This window comes from Schistocerca gregaria, chromosome 1 (assembly GCF_023897955.1).
Source record: "Schistocerca gregaria isolate iqSchGreg1 chromosome 1, iqSchGreg1.2, whole genome shotgun sequence".
Lineage (NCBI taxonomy): Eukaryota > Metazoa > Arthropoda > Insecta > Orthoptera > Acrididae > Schistocerca > Schistocerca gregaria.
The window spans coordinates 352,621,636-352,642,575 of NC_064920.1; the positions used below are offsets into that span (position 1 = coordinate 352,621,636).

The following is a 20,940-nucleotide window of genomic DNA, read 5'->3' on the forward strand; positions in this document are numbered from 1 at the left end:
ACTAAAACTACCCAATAATTCTAAAATAACAAATTCTAGCTGTAAATAAATCATGCCAAACTGAACGAGTGGCCATACCAAAAACTAACCACCATAAATGACGTCACAACCGAGAGTACCATACCACAGCAACCAGTATGGACAATGCAGAATTTGGCTCTGAGCACTATGGGTTGAATAATACAGAATAGGGCCACTGGTTGGCCTACCTAAAAATTATATGCCTTTATTTGTATATACATTACAAGAGGTACTGTGGCTTTGTACTTTTCGAAGATGTACTTTGCTGAAGCAGACCTGTGTGATGCCATATTAGATTTCATCAAGTGTGTATTTGGTGTGTTTGTATTATTACATTATAAACTTATGTCCTAAAAGTACAAATGCTGTTTCAAAAAACTAATATATTCAGAATCTATCAAAAAGGTACAATCTACTGGTATTAAATATCAGATAATTAGTTATTGGCATTTAAAAGTTTCAGAAGATGTGTAAAACATGTCAAAGTTTTAAATTGCTGCTGATCACTGTGATGTAGTTGATAACGTCTGTAATAGCAAAGAAAGTGGTTGAATTACATGTTTGATTGTTATAGTTGGAGTCCTGCCAATTCATTTGCACACACTTACAATTCTGAGATCTTCTTGGACTTGTCACTATCAAAAATTTACAAATTAATACTGAATAATGGAAATGCAAGTGAATTTTCAAAACAAGTTAATTTTTCTGCTAAAAGCAAACATCGACCCATCATCAGAACAAGAAACATAAAAAAGACTGACACATGTGAGAAAGAATTAAAAGCTGACTTATTCTCACTGCCAGTTGCCTATGAAGTATAACAGAAAATTTAAAAGCTAATTATTTTAGGTGACTTCTTTCCCAAACAACAATGTCTTCCAATTAAAAACATATGCAGACTAATATATTCTGTTACTAGTTCAGGCATTTTTCTGCTGGCGTTTCAGTCACTTTCAAGAGCAAAGGAAGTTTACGTTCCTGGCGGTGAATTGTAATTTTTCGCACAAATCAGAACATACTTCACACAACCAGCATATTTATTTAGCAGTGGGGGAGCTTCACCTTCAGTACTTTCCATAATACATACCACTATCTAAATAGCTAGAACGTAGTTGACAGTTTCTCACTTCCAAAGCAAGAAAATACAGCAACAGTTGTTATTTTTCACACAAATTAAACCAACTTCACACAACAAGCACACTTATATAGGATTAAGGGAGACTCTTAAGTACTTTGCAAGCTATATACCGCTATGTAATTAACAAGTGTGAAGTAGGCAATGAATGAACCACCTGAACACATTCGCCTGTGAGAATGGCTGCCAAAGTCATGACACTACCTTGATAACAGAGACATCTATTGATGTTTTTGAGAAAGTCAGAGCATATCTTTGAAAGGAGCGCAACCACAGTACTTATTGTGTCATATACAAATAAATGCATGTCACTGAATGTGGTTTCACAATTGTTAGAAAGTCACCGTCACGTTTTTGAGCGTTTATGGGCAAAGGAATTCCTGAGCAATCTCACCAAATGGTACAACATCGTTGTAAGAATGTCATGGAATTACAGCTGGTTCATAAAATATCCACCGGTGCACTTATAGATGACTACTGAGTATAAAAATTTATTATAGTTCAACAATTATCTACATAAGGAGAGAGTGCCCTTAGTAGCCTATGCTGACTTTCAATGTCTTCTGGTTCCTGTGGTAGGCTGTGAGGGAGACCCCACTGCCTCACTCACAAACAGAACTATGCACACCAGTGTGGCAGCATATCAGGTTATGCGTTCATACAACTCAAGCTCTAATTACTTTACATTGTATGATGAGGAAGACTCTGTGAAATAGTTGCTCACTGAAATGCAAGAACTTTTGGAAAAAATGTGAATTATCACACCAACATTTGTATAACAGACACACAGGATCATTGTATGAGAAAGCAGCTGGTTGCTCTATTTGTGGACTGCCATTAGTTAATAAAGCTACAGAGCTACATTGGAATCATCTGACCAGCAAATTCCGTGGCGCAGCACACCTTAATTATAAACTATAATGTCATATACCCGTTTTTTCACATCTTAATAGGGTATGTTGTTAATTTCTTTATTGAGAACTTAGCTGGTTTTAGTTTGTTAAACAACTAGATTGGTATCCCAGCTGAGATCACAGAGAAATACAGTTTATTTTCCAGGAGAGGTACCAAAAATATAACACTGCATTTCCTGGAGTCTTTACAGTTCATGCAAGCACCACTTCAGGAATTGTTGAACCCATGTGTCAGGAGGATATGCATCTCACCCAAGCCACATATGTTGCTGAAGTGATGACAGTTTCAGCTCATATGAAGAAATGAGTGTTAATGTATGAACATCTGAATTCAACAGAAATATCTCTACATTCTCCAGTAACTTTACAGAAGATGCTACAACGAATTTAATATATAGGCAAATCAGTGTGTGTTTGGTGGGACTTCACTATTCCTAATTAGGGGGGTATGCAAGCCTTTATATGGGCATGATTGTATGGCTCCAAGCAGAAGTGTTAGAACAGTTCCATAATGTACACTTGGGACATGCTAGATGGATCCCACATTTTATGATTCATTTTATGCTTATAGTAACAGCTGTCGAATTCTAACTTCTGACCACTGTAAACAAAATGTTTTTTCGGTGCAGAATTTGTGGAAGACTTTGCCAATGTGTCCATAAGTGAGATGTTCAAAAAAAACATCTGCCAATCCAAGTTACATCATGTACCTGGGTGTTAATGATTTATACAGCCCATCTTGCAACACACTGAATCATTTAGCAATTCATTGATTACTTCCTCACACATATACTGATATGAGTCCCAACATCTATGACACCATCGGCAATGCAGCCTACACATTTTGCCGTGCTCCTTCACAATGCTCTCAGAAGGATTAGACAGTGGACGATGAGATGAAATAAAAATTGTTTGTATTCACCTACTGTGCAAAGTTTGCTTCCAAACTACTGATCTGAATTGTGGATGATTGTCAGATATCACCAACTTTGAATCGAAAATGGGACAGAAATGCTCATACAGCATACCAACTGGTGGCTTTCCTTAGCAGTGTTAGTGAAACAAGTGTAGCAGATAACTACAAAACAACAAAACGTAGGAATAACCTTGAGCAGTTCTTGGGAGAGGACCACAGAGGTCAACTACAGAGAACTCTTTCAATCTTGACGGAATAACTGGAAATAAAGATGCATGATATGACCCACTGATGTCTTGTGAAAGGGATACATGAATTCAAAACCTTTTAAAGTGCTCCACTGTATTAAGAAAGTAACATGTTTCACAAAGTTTTCTTACACAAAATATCATCTTTCACCAAAATAAACCTGCCTAACTGCAATGTTGTCTTAATCAATCTGTTTCTCCTTAACCTCTTTCTGGTCTGTATCTTTATCTTATTGTTTATTAATGTTTTCAAGTACATCCACAATATAACAATTAAATTCAGATTCAGATGCAGTGGTTCACAAATACCGTGCACAAACCAAAACCCTTTCAACCAAACAGACTTTCTCTTCAGAATGGTGCAATTTTATTGTATTCTCCTAAAGAACAAACATGAGTCCTGATGCTCACATCTTTGCAACAACATGTAGTGAAACTATAACACAGAGGACACTGGGGAATTGCTAGAACTCAGCAGCTATGGCACCAGAGCTGCACATGACCACAGCTAGATAAACAAATAGAAGTTATAACCACCTGTTGCCCTGCATGCATGGCCTTCCAGGCAGTGGCATGCCTAGTATTTTTAAACTTTCACTGGACAGTCCTTGGCAACACATTCATACTGATTTTGCTTGAGCTTTCTGAATCACAAGGTGACTAACATTGAGACATACACCGAATATCCTATGGTCTTTCCACTGCTTTCAACTACTAATGCTAACACCATCATGGCACTGGTTTCTATCTTTTGCTTAGAAGGTTTGCCACATACAATTGTTTTGGACAATGGTCCACAATTTTCTTTGTCAGAATTTCAATAATTTTGCCAGAAAAATGGAATTCAACATATCTGAATGGCATCAATCTCTCTTTACTTGAACAGCGGGCTGCTATTGCACTATGCTTGCTCACTATGCTTTGGCAGAATTCTGACATGATCACCACCACCAAACCACGCAGGACCTCTTTTTCTCTCGGCACTCTGTTTCCAATGCTAAGAGCACAGCAAAGTTTCACATAAAAAGGAAAGATTTCTATCATGTCTCCGACAAGTCTCACAACTATGATTCCAGTGGTATCACTCACACATCTAGCCATGCTAATTATACCACTCGTAGCTAATCTGGTAGTAAAACAAACTTTGTTTCCATGATTATTGTGGTCCTGTTGTATATTTCACATTCTCAGGCACATCGCCTGCAATCTGGCCTGCTGCCTCAGAGCAGCCACTGTTGGTATCTGACCCCTGGGCACTCCATAGCTGCCTCCACAGCTGCTGCCACCTCCACAACCACTCCTGCAGCTGCCACACCAGTCGCCATTCACAGTGATGGTAGTTATGGATATCAAGCCTGCACCTGCTGCCCAGCCTTTTGTGACCATAACAGCATCCTCCTGTACTATTGGATGGCGGTTCTACCTCTGCTCCTCGGCAGGTGTTCCCAGAATTTCACAAGACAAATGTCATTTAATGGATTGGCTGGTGCCAACTGCCATACTATCACATCTGACCCCATCAACAACACCATGGCATAGACCTCCCACCAGTCACCTGCACCCTCACTATGCAATGCCAGTTTACAGTATTGAAGGTGAGGAATGTGGTATCAAAGGCATCTTCATCAGCAGTATCCAGCATTTCATTCACAGTTACACAAGTGACGGCACCTTTGAACCCCTGCTAGTGTGCTGTTGGGCAAGCATCATTTATCTATGGCTCGCTGTTCTCTGTCAGGTGGCACCACGCATACATGCCATCACAGGACATTAATATCGCATGGCCACATTTCACGCAACTCCGACTGGCTGGTGCATCTTTCAAAACATCTGCTGTTCAGAGCTCACTCTTAGATCTAGTGCATCTATATTCTTATCCACATTAGTGTGAGACTGCAGTAAGGACAACACCTCTTCACAGCATAATGCTCTATAAGCATTACTAATATTCAGAGACTTATGTATTAGCTTTATTTACTTGTATAAAGAACATTACTATCATTTGTATGTAACTCAGCACCACAGAAGAACCTACAGCATCCAGAGTCATAATTCAATTATTAAGTGTGCATGGAGTAAATAAATTTACTATTATGTTACATTTTTGTAGATGCCTGACAAAATTTATTGGCCACCTCAACTACTGATACAGTTTTTGTGAGCATGACTAGCTTTTTGCAATCAATAAAAGCATCAAAGTTTAACTGAGCATCTAAATTTACGACTGGGTCTCATATCTATGACACCAAAGGGGCAACAACTCTTCAGGGGTAACCAATCACCTTAACAGTCTTCGATATATGTGTTCTTTGGAACAATTTTGTAGATTTGGAGCTGTGATCTTCCATAGCCTAAAACTGTTTGTGACGCCTGTGAGAAGTCTCATCTGAGAATAACACCATACCTACATTCACTTTGAACAACAAATTCGAATGACTGCATTCTGTTACTAAATGTTATTCTTGCAATACATGTCCTAGTTGGCTGGACATATTTCCCACATTTGTGACCTTCAGTATAATCACTTATGTATCTTCTTTAGCTGGTGGCAATAAGCATTTGACATTATATAAAAAGAAGCCTCTGAGTAGACTAGTGCTGGGCAATTTGGTTGTTGATGAGATTTCCTGACATCTTAGTAACTGCCACCCATCGGTGATGGCTTCACTTCCATAGATAGTTGCTTTCCACAGTTTTCCTAAATTCAGCAGAGAGGCATGTGGATGGCACCTCTGTATGATGACTGTCATGATGATTGGCTACTTATGGTGTAGTAGTCATCGAAAACTCATTTTCTTACTGTGCAGCAATGTACATGTGCAAGGAATCTACAGTGGAAACAGGCTGACATAATGTACTTCATCCTCTAAATGTCAGTTCTTCTGGGTGGATTTATAATTGGCAAAGGAGGTAGTTGTACCTTTGCAGATCAGATGTTGGTTTGTCATTTGACAGCTGTGTCATAAGTCTGTGTAGATCTTGTTGGCATGTTCAACTGGTGCTAAACATCAACACACACCTTCATCGACATTCTCTTTTACTCCCTGATGTATGGCATAAGCATTCATAGCCACTATCTCTGGTGTACTCAGTCTCATCTTTCTAGCTTCTGTAACTCTTCTCTTATTATCTGGTGTATGAGAGAGGTGAGGAAATAGTGGTCTTCCGCAACTGCCATAAAGACTACTTTTGGGAATCAGTCACATCACTTTCATCTGACTCTTTGTGCCCTGGCACACTTGCTGAATTATTCTGATGTTGTGCCATCTTTTACAACACGAGTTTGGTACATCTTCTGCCACACCTTTAATCAAACTTGGGATTTTGTCAGCTTCAATCATATTTGAATTTACAATGCTACTGAGGAACAAAACATTCCACATGTACAACTGTGTTGTTTCACTGTGATGCTGGGCCATTCCTCATTTGTTCTTCTGTTACTTTCTGTAGATACTGAAAAAAAAAATTTCTTCAGTTCAATCTAAAATTTGCCTCCATGATTGAACTTCTCTTTGTTGCGCTCAAACCTCTGTTGGGCTGTGTCATCCAAGCAGAAGTACACATTTGGCAAAAACATCATATAACACTACCTGTGGTATATGGTGATTCAGGAAGATCCTTTCAGTAATTTTGTCAGGTCCTGATCAGCTTCTGCAGAAAACACCGATGGATGCCCATGTGCAGCTGACTTACTGCTGGTTTGGAATCCACTGGTCTCCTGGACATACAGATCTGCTTTTACTCCAATTCCTGCATCTGTAGGCAATGGCTTTTATGTTGAGAAGTATATGCTCTGAAGTAACTAGCATGTCTGCCAAACAATGTCACAGTATAGTCACAACAGAGTTCGAATCTGAAAGCAGGGTAGTAAATGAACTACAACACTTCACACTGACAGCACATTTAATACAAACAACTACAGCAAGAACACAACTGAATTCTTAGACATAGAGTGCTGCTATATACCAACCACAGAATATTCAAAAATATGCAAATATTACAAACAAAAGAAGTTCTGAGGTTGTTCCACAAACAATAAATGCTCTACGGGTCAGGAGGATAATCCCCATGGTGGTGGGAGAATTATGTTGCTAGTGTAATAGCCAGGTTTGTCTGTCATAGTTGTGTTGGCAGGTCCAAAGAAATTTCTTAATTATAGTGATGGAATCAAATCTGGAAAGGCAATAGTTGGCCTCCATGACAGGTGGTCATAGCTGCTGAAACATGATGGCATTAGCAGTTGTCTGCCAGGAGGGTGGCTTGTGGTGCAATGATAACTGGCAACATTGTGCTGCAATCAGCACAACAGCAGAGTGCTCATGCAAGGCATGGGTGACTACTGGTAATGAGCAATATAAAGTGGCTGCGGCTGCTAGTTTGCGTTCATAGCATGGACAAAAAAATATGGAAAAGCTGGGTTTAAGCTCTCGTGTGAGACATGGTTGAAAACAATGACGTGCACCTGCTCTGGGTGATGAACAGCAATGAAGCATGTCCGCATGGGGCAGTGGATGTCGAGCAGTTGGATGGCATAAACTTGAGCCCACAAACGAACAGACAGTCATCAGCAGGTGGTAGTCATCAAGCACGTGTCTTGAAGGCACAAAAGTGCCAAGTAGACGGCACACAGACACTGCTCAGGTAGATGCATGCAGCCAATGGCAGCAAAGTTTGATGACAGTAACTGGCTGCTTCACCTCAGAATGGAAGCAGACTTCTTCTCATGACTAGTGACTGACAATGACTGTATAATTCAGCGTATAGTGCTTAACTGAACACTATTGAGACTGAGGGTCTGAATTAAATGATTTATATACAAACCAGGCTTGTTAGTGTTTTTTTTTTTCAAATGGCAGCACTCCTGGCCTTTGGGTCACAACAGGTTATGTTGGCCAGACATAATCATTGGGAAATAAAACTTCATTCGCCCCCCCCCCCCTTTTTTTCTGTCTGGTCAGCTCCTCAGATAGCCCTGTCAGAGCTGTGAGACAACACAACTTTGGCTTTCAGAGATGCTGGCTGGTGTTGTCTGCATTGCCAGTGTACTGAAAACATGTCCATACATCAAACTGATGTGGACCTCCCTCCTCATGATGTCATCCTGCTGAGTTGACACAGATTCTGTTTGTTACACCAGGTGACTCTGTGGTGCTACACTTCTTTCCCCTTTGATAAATCCAGTCTTCAGATTGTGATCTGTTTATAATTCTAAAGAAAATTCCAATACTTATTTCATATCTATAGAATGTTCTCCACTTCTCTCTTCTCTAGTTCAGCACAAACTCATTTTTCATTAGCTGTTTACTGATTAAGCACTATTCCCTAATACACTGAAGAGCCTGCCTAATGCTGTGTAGGGCCCCCGCGAGCACCCAGAAATGCTGCAACACAATGTGGCTAGGACTCAACTAATGTCTGAAGTAGTGATGGAGGAATCTGACACCATGAATACTTCAGGGCTGTCCATAAATCCGTAAGAGTATAAGGAGGGGGTTGAGATATTTTCTGAACAGCATGTTGCAAGGCATCCTAGGTAGGCTCAATAATGCTCATGTCTGGGGAGTCTAGTGGCCAGCGGAGATGTTTAAACTCAGAAGAGTGCTCCTGGAGACACTCTGTAACAATTCAGGACATGTCGAGTGTCGCATTGTCCTGCTGGAATTGTACAAGTCTGTCAGAGTGCACAATAGGCATGAATGGATGCAGGCGATCAGACAGGATGCTTATGTATGAGTCAGCTGTCAAGAGTCGTATCTACACATGTGAGAGGTCCTATATCACTCCAACTGCACACGCCTCACACTATTACAGAGCCTCCAACAGCTTGAACAGTCCCCTGCTGACATGCAGGCTCCATGAATTCATGTGTTTGTCTCCATACCCATACAACTCCATCTGCTCTATACAATTTGAAATGATAATCATCCGACCAAGCAACATGTTTCCAGTCATCAAGAGTCCATTGTCGGTGTTGACGAGCCCAAGCAAGGCATAAAGTTTTGTATCGTGCAGTCATCAAGGGTACATGACTGGGCCTTCAACTCAAAAATCCCATATTGATGATGTTTCATTGAATGGTTCACAAGCTGACACTTGATGATGGCCCAACATTGAAATTTGCATAAGGGTTGCACTTCTGTCACACTGAATGATTACCTTCAGTTGTCACTGGTCCCGTTCTTGCAGGATCTTTCTTCTGGCCGCAGCAATGTTGGAGATTTGATGTTCAATGGGATTTCTGATATTCACAGTACACTTGTGAAATGGTCACATGGGAAAATCCGCACTTCATCATTAGCTCAGAGACGCTGTGTCCCATCGCTCCCTGTGCCAGCTACAGCACCATGTTCAAATTCACTTAAATCTTGATAACCTACCACTGTAGCAGCAGTACTGATCTAACAACTGCACCAAACACTTGACATCTTATACAGGTGATGCTGACAGCAGTACCTTATTTTCCTGTTTATGTATCTCTGTATCTGAATAAACATGCCTATACCAGTTCGTTTGGTGCTTCGGTGTATGACCCAAATCTCTTGGTAACTGACGTAGTAGGAGCTCAATCAATCACGCAAGGTGACGGTGGCGGCAGATGTAGAACAGTGACTGGTCAGATAAAGTTTCCTGTTGAGAAACTCCTTTATTATGGTGACAGTGATGGAATCAGAAATGAAGAAGCTGTTCTCTGTGATGTATACATATGGTGGGAGTCAGCAGATGTCTGCTGAGACATAGGCCTATTGTGGCATCAGCAATTGTCTGCCAAAAGGTGGTTGTGTAAAACGATGGTGGCTGACAGCACCATGCTGCAATCAGCATAGCAGTAGAACACTGATGCAAGGCAATGGAGGCTACTGACTAAGAACAGCATGATGCAGCCTCAGCTGCTGGCCCACTTTTGTAGCTCACCCAAAAACATTGCAGCAGGTGGGGTTTAGTTGCAGACAACAGCATGACTTATGATAATGGCATGTGCCAACTCTGGGTGATGAACCAGCGATGAAATGTGTCTGCACAGGATGGTGGCACATGATCAACTGGATGGCCCAGACTTGAACCCATGGCCCTCTGGGAAGGTGGCCATAAGCAAATAGCAGTCACCTATCTGGTGACTCGAAAGTGGGAATGCATCAGGCAAGCTCCATATGGACTCACATCAGTCACAGGCCTGCAGCTACTGGCAGAAAAGTCTGCTGGCATCTCCATCTCAGACTGCACTCAGACTTTGTCTTGTGACTAGCAGCTGGCACTTGTTGCATAGCTGGGCATATTGTGCACAACCGAACACTATTGAGCACAACTGTTCAGTAGACTGAGGCTCTAAATTGGGCTCTGGCATGTAAGTCACAACAAGCTGGGGTGGCCAGATGTGATCTTTGGCAGACTATGTCCTCATCTGTTCTGGTTTTACCATCTGGCCAGCTCTTCCAAAAGAGCTGCTGGGGCAGTGAGGTGCTACAACTTTCACTTTCAGCAAAGTTTACTGATGTCTTCTGTGTCACCAGCATACTGAACACATGGCCTTGCATACTGAAGACACCATATTATGCCGTTGCGCTTACTTATCAAGAAGATGTGCTTCCATCCTCATGAAATCATTCTGCTGTAGCAACACAATAACCTTTTGTTACTTGAGGTGATGCCATGGTGCAACAGTATTAAATAAGAAATGTCTGCCGGTAATAGGATGTGAACTGACAACTCATAGCATGCCAACCAGCAATGCTAACTGCCACTCCATGTGGCATTACTATTGGCGTTCAAGTGTTAGCAGTATACCCATGTAAATGGAAGACAAGAACTAGTAAATTAGCAACAACTAAAGAGTGCAACTAGCAAAGGAACTGTCTTTTTTTAAACATTTTAGTTCATTAACCATTCATCACTCATTCCAGAAAGATGTTCAAAATAGTTCATCCTCATTTCCACCCTTGTGTTTGTGTTCTGACCTACTACTGCTTTTTCCCACTCTATTTGACCACTGAGTGGCAGCAATTGGTATCAGAAATAGTCCTCTGATGATGTGACACACTTCAACTGATGTTTGAATTGATTGTCACGTCAAGAGTTTGGTGATAGTGGAGCCAAGCCTGCTGTCCTTCATGGGAAGATGGCTTGACTGTTACAGAGTTGTAATTTCGTCAACAAGAGGCATGGGATGGCAGTATTTATTTTTGAGTTTTTGTTTGACTGTGAGGTTTGTAGGGAGTTGATGAGTTTTTTTTACCATGTGTTTTAGTAATTGCTACAGGTTTCAAAGAGTACTGTATTTTCTTGTGAGCCTAGTTCACTCATTGTTTCAAAGTATGTGGTAGTGATATTCATTGGTAGCCCTTCTGGCAGAATGCTAAGATGAAATAAGCGTATTTAAATGTCTGCATCATTGTTTTAGGTTTTTCTCTTGTGTTTAGTTTTGTATAATTCTTAGTAGGTCAAAAATGTCATCATTGATTCAAAAGGATGCTACTCTGGAGGAAACATTGAGAATTTTGTCAGCTGCAAGAGCACTTTTAATGGAAGTAGTGCAGAGTAATTTGCGAGCACTAGGAATATGCTTAGCAAAGTAAAGACTACAGCTACAGATTGCACAGCTGTAGAGGAGGAAAACACAATCAAAGAAAAGAGGAAAATGAAAACAGTTTACTATAAGACTCCAGAGTTAGCAGAGAAATTGTGAGTACTGATTGATCAAAAACAGGCCTAGAAATGTAAGGAACACAAGGAGGGAAAGAAGGCATAGAGAGGAAGCAGAGAGCAGGAAGCAGGAATTACAGATGAAAAGTGCTAGTATTAGACAAGACATGTTCGTAAATTCTTGTAATTTTACTTGTGATGCAAAGTACTACGATTGTGATGTAAGAGAGGGTAGTGAAAAGGTATCCATGCCAATTTCTTGTGAAAATGTAGTGTCTGAAATATCTGATGCACCATATGGAAAAGTGTGTGCTGTATGGAAGTAAAAGATCTGTGAATAGCAATATAGGTGATACTGATTCAGGTGAAGTAATATCTACATTAATGTGTGATAATTGGGGACACCGAGTTATAAGGGCTCTACAATGAACTTGTGATGTCACACTAGTTGGCTTGTCTGCCACACTTCTTGAATGTTCAGCTCCAAGCAGGGCCCACAGGAAATCAATATTTAATTGAAACAGTACCCGATAAAGACCTTCACTTTGTCGTGTGCTATTGAGAACTTCCAAGCACTTAAACACACAGTCAAGAATTACTAAATTATCTGAAATATTGACTCACTCCCTCCCGGATACAGCTGCTGGCTCTCTTAAGACCTGTAGTGCCACATGCTGTAAATTACTTGCCATGGTCTGTCTTTCTTGTAAGCCTCAAATGGTTCTGAGCACTATGGGACTTAACATCTGAGGTCATCAGTCCCCTAGAACTTAGAACTACTTAAACCTAACTAACCTGAGGACATCACACACATCCATGATCAAGGCAGGATTTGAACCTGCGACCGTAGCAGTCGCACGGTTCCAGAGTGAAACACATAGAACCCCTCGGCCACTGTGGCTGGCTGTGAGCCTCATCGATAATGGCTATTGTTCTGAGGCTTTGGAGCCTGGGCCAGATGTACAGGAATGTTCAATAAATAATGCAACAACTTTTTTCTGGAAGCAGGTTGTTTTTATCCACAATTCCAATACAACATATTATTCCCTACTCCTTTGGCTACAAAACCCTATTTTCCAACATAATCAGCATTCAATGTAATGGTCTTATTCCACCTTACTGGAAGGGTCTGCATGACCACATGGTATCACTCTACTGGTCAATGTTGGCACCAACGGCATGCCACATCAATAACCTCCCCATCATTCATGTACTGCTTTCTGCAGAGTTCATTGGTCCAAACAAATGGAACTTGGAAGGTGTGAGATCAGGGCTGTTGAGTGGATGAGGAATGACAGTCCAATGAAGTTCTTTGAGCTCCTCTTGGGTGTGCAGACTTATGTGAGGCCTCGCATTGTCATGGAGAAGGAGAAGTTCATTTGCATTTTTGTGCCAACAAACACGCCAAAGTTGTTTTTCAATTATCTGTGGATAGCACAACACACTTCCGAGTTGTTGCACTATGAGGGAGGACACGAACAGAATAATGCCTTCAGAGTTCCACAAGACCATCGCCATGATTTTAATAGCTGAGGATGTGGCTTTGAACTTTCATTTGGAGAAGAGGTGGTGTGGCGCCACTCCATGGATTGCCATTTTGTTTCCAGTTCAAAGTGATAAACCCACATTTCACTGCCTGTGATTACATTCAGAAAAAATTGTCACAGTCCACCTTGTAATGCACAAGCAATTCTGCGCAGATGGTCCTTTGTTTCTCTTTATGGTCTTCTATTGAGCAGTTAGGAATCAAGTGGGCACAAACCTTTGTTGAATGAGTGTGTCAGCACTACCAACAGAGATGCCCAGCTATGCAGTGAGATGTTTGACTGTGATTCAGGATCACGTCAAATGAGAGTGTCACACATTCCAACATTGCTGGAGTCACAGTTGTGTGTGACCAGCCACAATGCATGGGACTTGACAGGTTTGCATGACCTTGTTGCAATGATGACAAAATCATTGCCCAATGAATCGCCATGCTTTTGTTCACTGCCAGGCCTCTGTAGACATTTGGCAAGTTCCTATGAATATCTGTGATTCTCTAATTTTCCGTCAAAAGAAATTCAATCACAGCTTTCTACTTTGAACACACCTCTTTTACATGTGCCAATTTGAAGGCTATGTATAATGTCACCACCTATCAGAACTTCATGAACCTGTAGGGGCTGAAGCAGGAATATACCACAATGCTTCACGAAAAAGTCCACATTATTTCAACTGAAAGTGACATTATTTCAACTGAAAGTGGCAGAGGAACAAAATGTGTTGCATTACTTATTGTATACCCCTCATACATGTACCACTGATTTTTGTGTTGAGCAGAGAGAAACTGCTGATGGTGATTTTAAGGTAGATAATAAGGTGAATTCACAGGAAACTATTGATAATTTAATTGTATTGTGAATGTTCTGGATAATGAAGTAGTACAGAGACATTTATTTCCAAAGTACACAGATTCATCACCACTTGCGGTGGCACCACTGTCTCCAAAGAGATGAAGGAAGATGAGAGGTAAAGGGCAAAATGCTTGCAAGGCTGAAGGCTGAGCTGACAAGACTGAATCCTTTCAGGAACGTGTGTCTGACGATCAGAGTAAATTTGATGATACTTGCAATGTTATATGAAAAATAGGTAAGAGAAATCATTGTGCAATGTTCTTAAAAGCACAGTCAAAACAGAGGAGACATTTATTCAGCCAAAAGAGAAAGCTGCAAGTGCAGCACAGACACGAGGCTCTATTATCATGGAAGTCACATACATAACCGCTTATGGCATCACTAAGATTTAGTGCACATGGTAAAGTGCTGAAGAGCACAAGAAAGTTGGTTTCAAAAAAGAAATGTATAGGAGCACGGAATGGCAAGGCATAGTCAATCTGCAAGTAACTGTAAAATAAGAGACGTACCTGGAGCTACCAGTCACTGTCATAGTATTGCAAGTAATTATTTTGTTCAGTTTGTTTTAAGACTGTGTGTTTTCAGAAAATGTAATGGAAACTTCTGTGTCCAAATGATATAAAAAACAGAGTGTTAAGAAACCACTTCATAGGATGTAAATTTATTATAGCTGGTAAGAAAGGGAATAAGGGACAGTGGGCTGCCACTGTAAAAAAAGGCTCAGCAAGCAAAAGCTTCAGAATGATAATATGGAATTAGGAAACAATGGATGTAAGTCAGCTCCCACACACAACAAAGTTTTGCACAATTATATAAGTAGATCTAAAAAATAGTGTAGAAGATAAGCAGAGGCAAAATTCAGCACGAATTTTTTGAAATAGAGAAGAATGTTGCACATCAGAATAATTTTATTGGACAGAGTAGGTTACTACAGGGCTGGTATGACAATCGTTATGTCAACGCATCGTACCACCGATGCAACAGACCGTGTAACACAGAAACATAAGCATGGCTATGCTACTTAATGAGGCACTGAGGTACCATCATGTAACTTCACCGACTGAGGGCTGCTACAAAGTCAAATATAGACAGAAAGCACCAAACTCAGTGACCCTGATGAGTTATTGAAATTAACACAGTGAGGCATGGAGCACAGATGGGTCTGATAAATGGGGACAAATACACTCATACAAGCAGAGCTACTACGGCATAGGTGCAGGCTCAACCAAATAAACAGAGAGGCTTTTGGAGCTCAAGAGCACATTCTGTCATGCCTCCATTCCATCCGTGACGCTAGAACCAGAGAGACTGAGTTGAGTTTCAATGAAACTACAACACACTGATCAATGATGGCCAACCTGCTACTTGCTTGTTGACTTCAACACTGAGGGGCTACTAACCTGATGCATACTACAGCTGTGGTCTGCCACTGCTGTCTACTAGGACATCGTGGATGGAGGAGACTGGTTAGCAGCCAGCCCTCCACCACTACTGGGCCATCACAGATGATCTGCAAGCTGCCATCCCCACACCAACTAAGTGAGAAGTGACCACACAGCTTCGTGGCCAACTCGTGAGCATCTGTTACAGTCTTGGCCGATCCCTGATGGGTGACTAGGTCCTTGTCTTCATGACAATTGGCATCCTAGACCACAGTCAGCAGTCTCCACCTTGGTGCATGACAAGCTGTTATTGAGAGCAATAAAGTGGATGCCGCACTGGGTCATTGCAGTATGTTTGTGCAGAACACATTCCTCACACAGCTACTGTTGCCAGTACAGGATACAGCTGTGGCACTGATCTGTAGCAGTGGCATCATGATTCACTAATGAGTCATCACCATTCCTTCACAGCACGTGTGCCTACGCCCATCCATCACTTGCAGGTCTGATGTCAGTTATACCTTTGTAAACTCTGTTTGACTAATAAATTTTGTTACAAATAATGCTGTATCGCTGATATCTCCAGGCAGGCACTGGACCATTCACTCTCTCTCCCTTCACTTGAGCTCCTGATCACAAGGCAATACCAAACCCTAGGTCAGTACAGTACATAAATATATAATATTTATAGTTAAAACTGTAATTATTTGATTAATCCTTACATAAATACAAAATTCTACAATTTATGATAGGAACTCCACTGCTTGCTATGCCAATAGTATTATTAATTTACAAAAGGCCAACAATAAGGATGTATATTGAGATAGAATTATTTCATAGGGTGCATAATTACACAAACAACATAGTTGTGGCATGTAGAATACGTACTGGAACCAGTGATGTGTTTATTATTTGTCTTAAGACTATACTTGTACTCCAATATTGGTTACACCAGTTCACAGCATAAGCAATTTGAAAAATGAACCGAAACCAAGAGATCTCCACCCACTGCTGGGGCAGAAATGACTTAGAAAGTGTACACTGTACAAAAAACAGAAATGTTTGTTGATCAAACTTAACCTGGCAATATCCTGTGAAAAAACTCCCACAGAGGCTCATTTCGGCATTTATCGCTCTGAGAATCATTTCCAAAGTATGCTCTTTAGAAGGTGCTATAATGGATACTTTGGACACTTCCAGCCCTTGTAGCTTATGGATTGTTTCTCTGGGTAAAACTAATAATCTATTACATGAAAATCTTACATTACAAAAAAAGTCTATTTGAACCTTGGTACAAAATTCTCAAGGGCAAATGGCAAGCACCTATTTAAAAAGTTGTGTTTCCTTACTTATAAAAATGTGTGTTGAAGACAAGGGATAAACGTTAAGATCTGCAAACTAATTGTGACCACAATAGTTAAAACACACGCAACTCCATGTAGTGTGGGCACGAACACCTCATACTCGAAGACGTGTGAATCACATTAGTGTCATACTTTATAACACACTGCTAGCATATATAAAGAAGTTGGAAAAGAAATGGAAAAAGAGGAGAGTTGAAATACTTCTTGCTGAGGGATGTTTAAGAGAGTCTTTAATCTGTTAACAGATGTACCATCTATGTAATGTACATCTTTACACGTGAATGTTTTGGTTATTGGTTTCCTGTTTTCTGTTTCCAATGAAGTGGACACCACCACCTTCGCAAAGGGAAACTGTTGCAAGAATAGTTGCGAAGGACATAGTATTGAGACATGTCAAATGTCTACATTTTCAGAAGGATAATATAACAAAGTGTCGTGTACTAATGATTATCATTGATTATACATCTTGTGTTTGATGCATGCTACTTGTAGACTAGGCACAAGTGGTTTTTTTTTTTTTTCCAAATCATTTACCAAATGAATCTCTACAGCAGTATTAGACACTGGACTCATATTTGGGAAGAGTGGGGTTCAAACACCCATCTGGCCATCCTGATTTTGGTTTTTCATTGTTTCCTCAAGTTGCTAAGGTGACTGCTGGGACGATACCATCAAAAAGACTACAGCTGACTTCCTAGCCTTTTCTCACCTAAACTGATACTAATATGTTTATGTTTTATATATGATATTATTTCTGCACTGTATTTGACAGGAGCTATGGTGATGTGACAGGTGGTCAAAGAATGAGTTGAATAAAATAGAAATAGTAATTTTCAAATTATTTTTACAGAAAATATACAACAGTCTTTAAAAATATGTGAAGCCACAGTAAGTGAATCAAAATCTAACAAATTTGTGAAAAATATTTTTATTGTTCGAAAATATGTAACTGTCAACCTATAAATAGTCTTTTTCTGTTTTGAAGTGACTTTATTGCTCAGTGGTTGCTACAAGGTGACAGACTTAATGAAGCTATTTTAATAACGGACTTCTAGCTACTATGGTTGTTCTTAGTCTTGAGAAATTTTACTTCTGTTCGTGCAATTACAGTGCGAGACTGCAACGCACAACACTTAGGAATTTGGAAGTATCTGTTTTCTTAAGAATAAAGCCCCTATGGTGATATTATTTTCATCACTTTGGGATGAGTCGTTGCCACAGATTTAAATGAATGTTGTTTCCAGTCATGTAGTCTGAACAGTGAAGACATGTTAATATGATGCTAGTTTTGTGAGAGAAATGGAGGACCTCACAAGAAGATGTGAAAAGATTTTTTTCTGTCAGTAGCAGATAATTTACTTCAGAACATTTCATTACTTATAGTTTCAAAGAGAGTGTTCCAAAACAGTGTTTGATAAAATTCAACAACATTGTGCATCTCCAAAAGAATTTTTCAGTGTTATCAACTCTCTTAAAAACATATGTTCCAAATCTTGCTACAAAACCAGTATGTCATGAATAAAATGCAGTACGATACAGATCAAGCACTCGTCGTGCTACACAAAGCTGAAATATTGTAACATAGTGGTGGAAGTTGCCGCTGGCTAGAGTTGTGTCCTTTGGAGACCTGGAAATCCTCCAAACACAATGCAGTTACAAAACTAATGGATTAGAAGAAACCACAGCTGGCAGTATGTGACAAGGGGGTAAGCTTCCAAACGGAGGGACTATGTGACCGAATGAAGGTTGGAAGGCATCAAGGGTGACAGAAGTTCCCCAGAGGATGCAGAAACCTCAGTGTTGCCAGGTTCAACCAAGATCTAACTAACTTGTAACAGAAATGTGCTTTTGGAGCTTAAGTAACAACGGAGCAATTTCTGCATCATCTGTTCTCAAGAAATTGAAATAGTGACTGTCAATTTTGTATTTTGACTTAGTAGTGATTGGAAAACTAAGTTTCATAGGCATGATCCTCCCTGGTTTCTGTTATTGAAAACAGATTAGGCTATTGTATTTGAAATAGATTTCTGTTTATAGTTCTGTCTCCTGTCAATAATGCAGTGAGTGTGATACATATCATTCTGCAGACTAGTGTGACATCCATTCTGTCATGCTCTCAAACCACAGTGTCACATCTAAGAAAGTTACACGTGAGGACAGGACTTAATTAAAAATTCCATATGAAAAATTGCTGACTATACACAATATAGTTTTGTTTTAATTCTTTTAACCAAACAAATGCACTATCTTTCAGCAGAATCGGCACTAATCTCAGTTTCATTCACCTTTGCAGTGAATGAAACTCAATAAGTGGGAGTGCAGCTTAGTTTTCATTAGTCTGCATCACACTTTAGTATAAGTACTGCCTGCCATGTGAAACAGTTGAAAAGAGTGAAAGAACGGAAATACGTGTAACAGGATATTGATCATTTTTCTACCCAAATCTCTATTTTTTCCCAGTTTAATAATAGGTAAAATATACTGTATGCTAAAATAGATACAGGTAGGGCAATATTTCAGTGCCTACATGAATGACATAAAGAAGCTTCTGGGGTGTTTGAACACGAGTCTTATGTGAGCAACGACAGATGAAGATTGTCTGACTTGTGATTGTGGCCTGCCGTGTAAACCTATAATAGAAATAAAATTATAAATCAAGCAATCAATTAAGTCGTCACCAGTGGCCCAGCCACAATGGGGTTGTAACTGCAGAACACGATGAAAATAATGAAGCACAACAGAACTGAAGCACACTTAGCTGTAGTTCGCATATTCCTTGCCCAATTTCCACAGGTGTCAGCAAAAATTAATCTCTTTTTCTCTCTCCTTGCTAAAATCGTCTTACATTCATTGCGATATGTTATATGACACACTTGAGGAGTAGAAATAAACGCTTAATTTCATGTAACTTACGTCTTGCTACTACCTACATGAATAAAACAACTCATTCTATTGCTAAACAGTTTTTAAAACACATAATCTGTACGTTTTCTACTGAGCATCAAAGACTGTCAACGTTTGTAAACAAAGACAATACATTTTTCGTTAAAACTTTGAAAGGTTATACACAGCGCGCAAAATAATGGTGAAAATCAATACCCAAAACACGCCGTCAAACTCATCATTACCATGTACCTAAAGCCACTATAATCAAAACACATTGTAGCTATGATGCAAAACAATGTATGTTAAAAAATATACACAAAACATAACTTCAGAATTTCACAGTTATGGATTTTATTTTCGTCTGCTGGTTTTGCGCATTTCGATCAGCTGATTTTCGCGATACTCATTTGTTTATTTTTCAAAACGATGGAAAAAAATGTGGAGTCTGCGCAGTTTCGTGGCCGAGCGTATGTAGACACATTCAATCGGGGATGTGGTATCCCGAAGATATGACGCGATTTACGAAATTTTGAATGACATGTACCCAATGAAGAAGTCATTTCACATCTTCTGAAGGTTTTGGAAACCCTCGGATAGTTTTCTCATACCAACCTTCTCATTTATGTCGATACTTAAAAATTATACTTGTTTTTCGAGCGGAAGGACATGAAATTGGGCTCTGCTCATCGACTGTAGGATAGTGCGGCGGCCATCTTGCAAATGAACAAAGCCTCAGCTGTATAGAATTTATTAAAATATTTGTTGTACATTTTCGCCTTGTGTTATTCACTTGTATATTTAGACTATGCACGAATTATTGTCCCAGATGTTTACTTAGCTATGGCTGCTACAAGAAAGCTTCAAGGTAAGGGATAAACCTCCTTTATTGCTAAATATATGACCTCTTCCCGACCTGTTTACAGTTTCTTAACGTATGTATAGCGTTGTTTTCACCAGAAAAACTCATTAGGTTGTCGTACCAGGCTTACAAGACTCTTGTGACCGATAGCATCACATAATGTTTACAGGCGAATGTTTTAC

General features: G+C 39.9%; 1 protein-coding gene across 1 annotated transcript in view; it reads left to right on the forward strand.

Annotated features, from left to right (window-relative positions):
* Window positions 1–17,231: 17,231 nt before the first annotated feature.
* LOC126345465 (CCR4-NOT transcription complex subunit 3) overlaps window positions 17,232–20,940 on the forward strand; it is a 98,861-nt gene continuing 95,152 nt past the window's right edge. Inside the window, exon 1 of the mRNA XM_050002104.1 lies at window positions 17,232–20,764. Within this exon, the coding sequence (XP_049858061.1) occupies window positions 20,740–20,764 (25 nt within the window). The 5' untranslated portion in view covers window positions 17,232–20,739. The remainder of the gene's footprint in view (window positions 20,765–20,940) is intronic.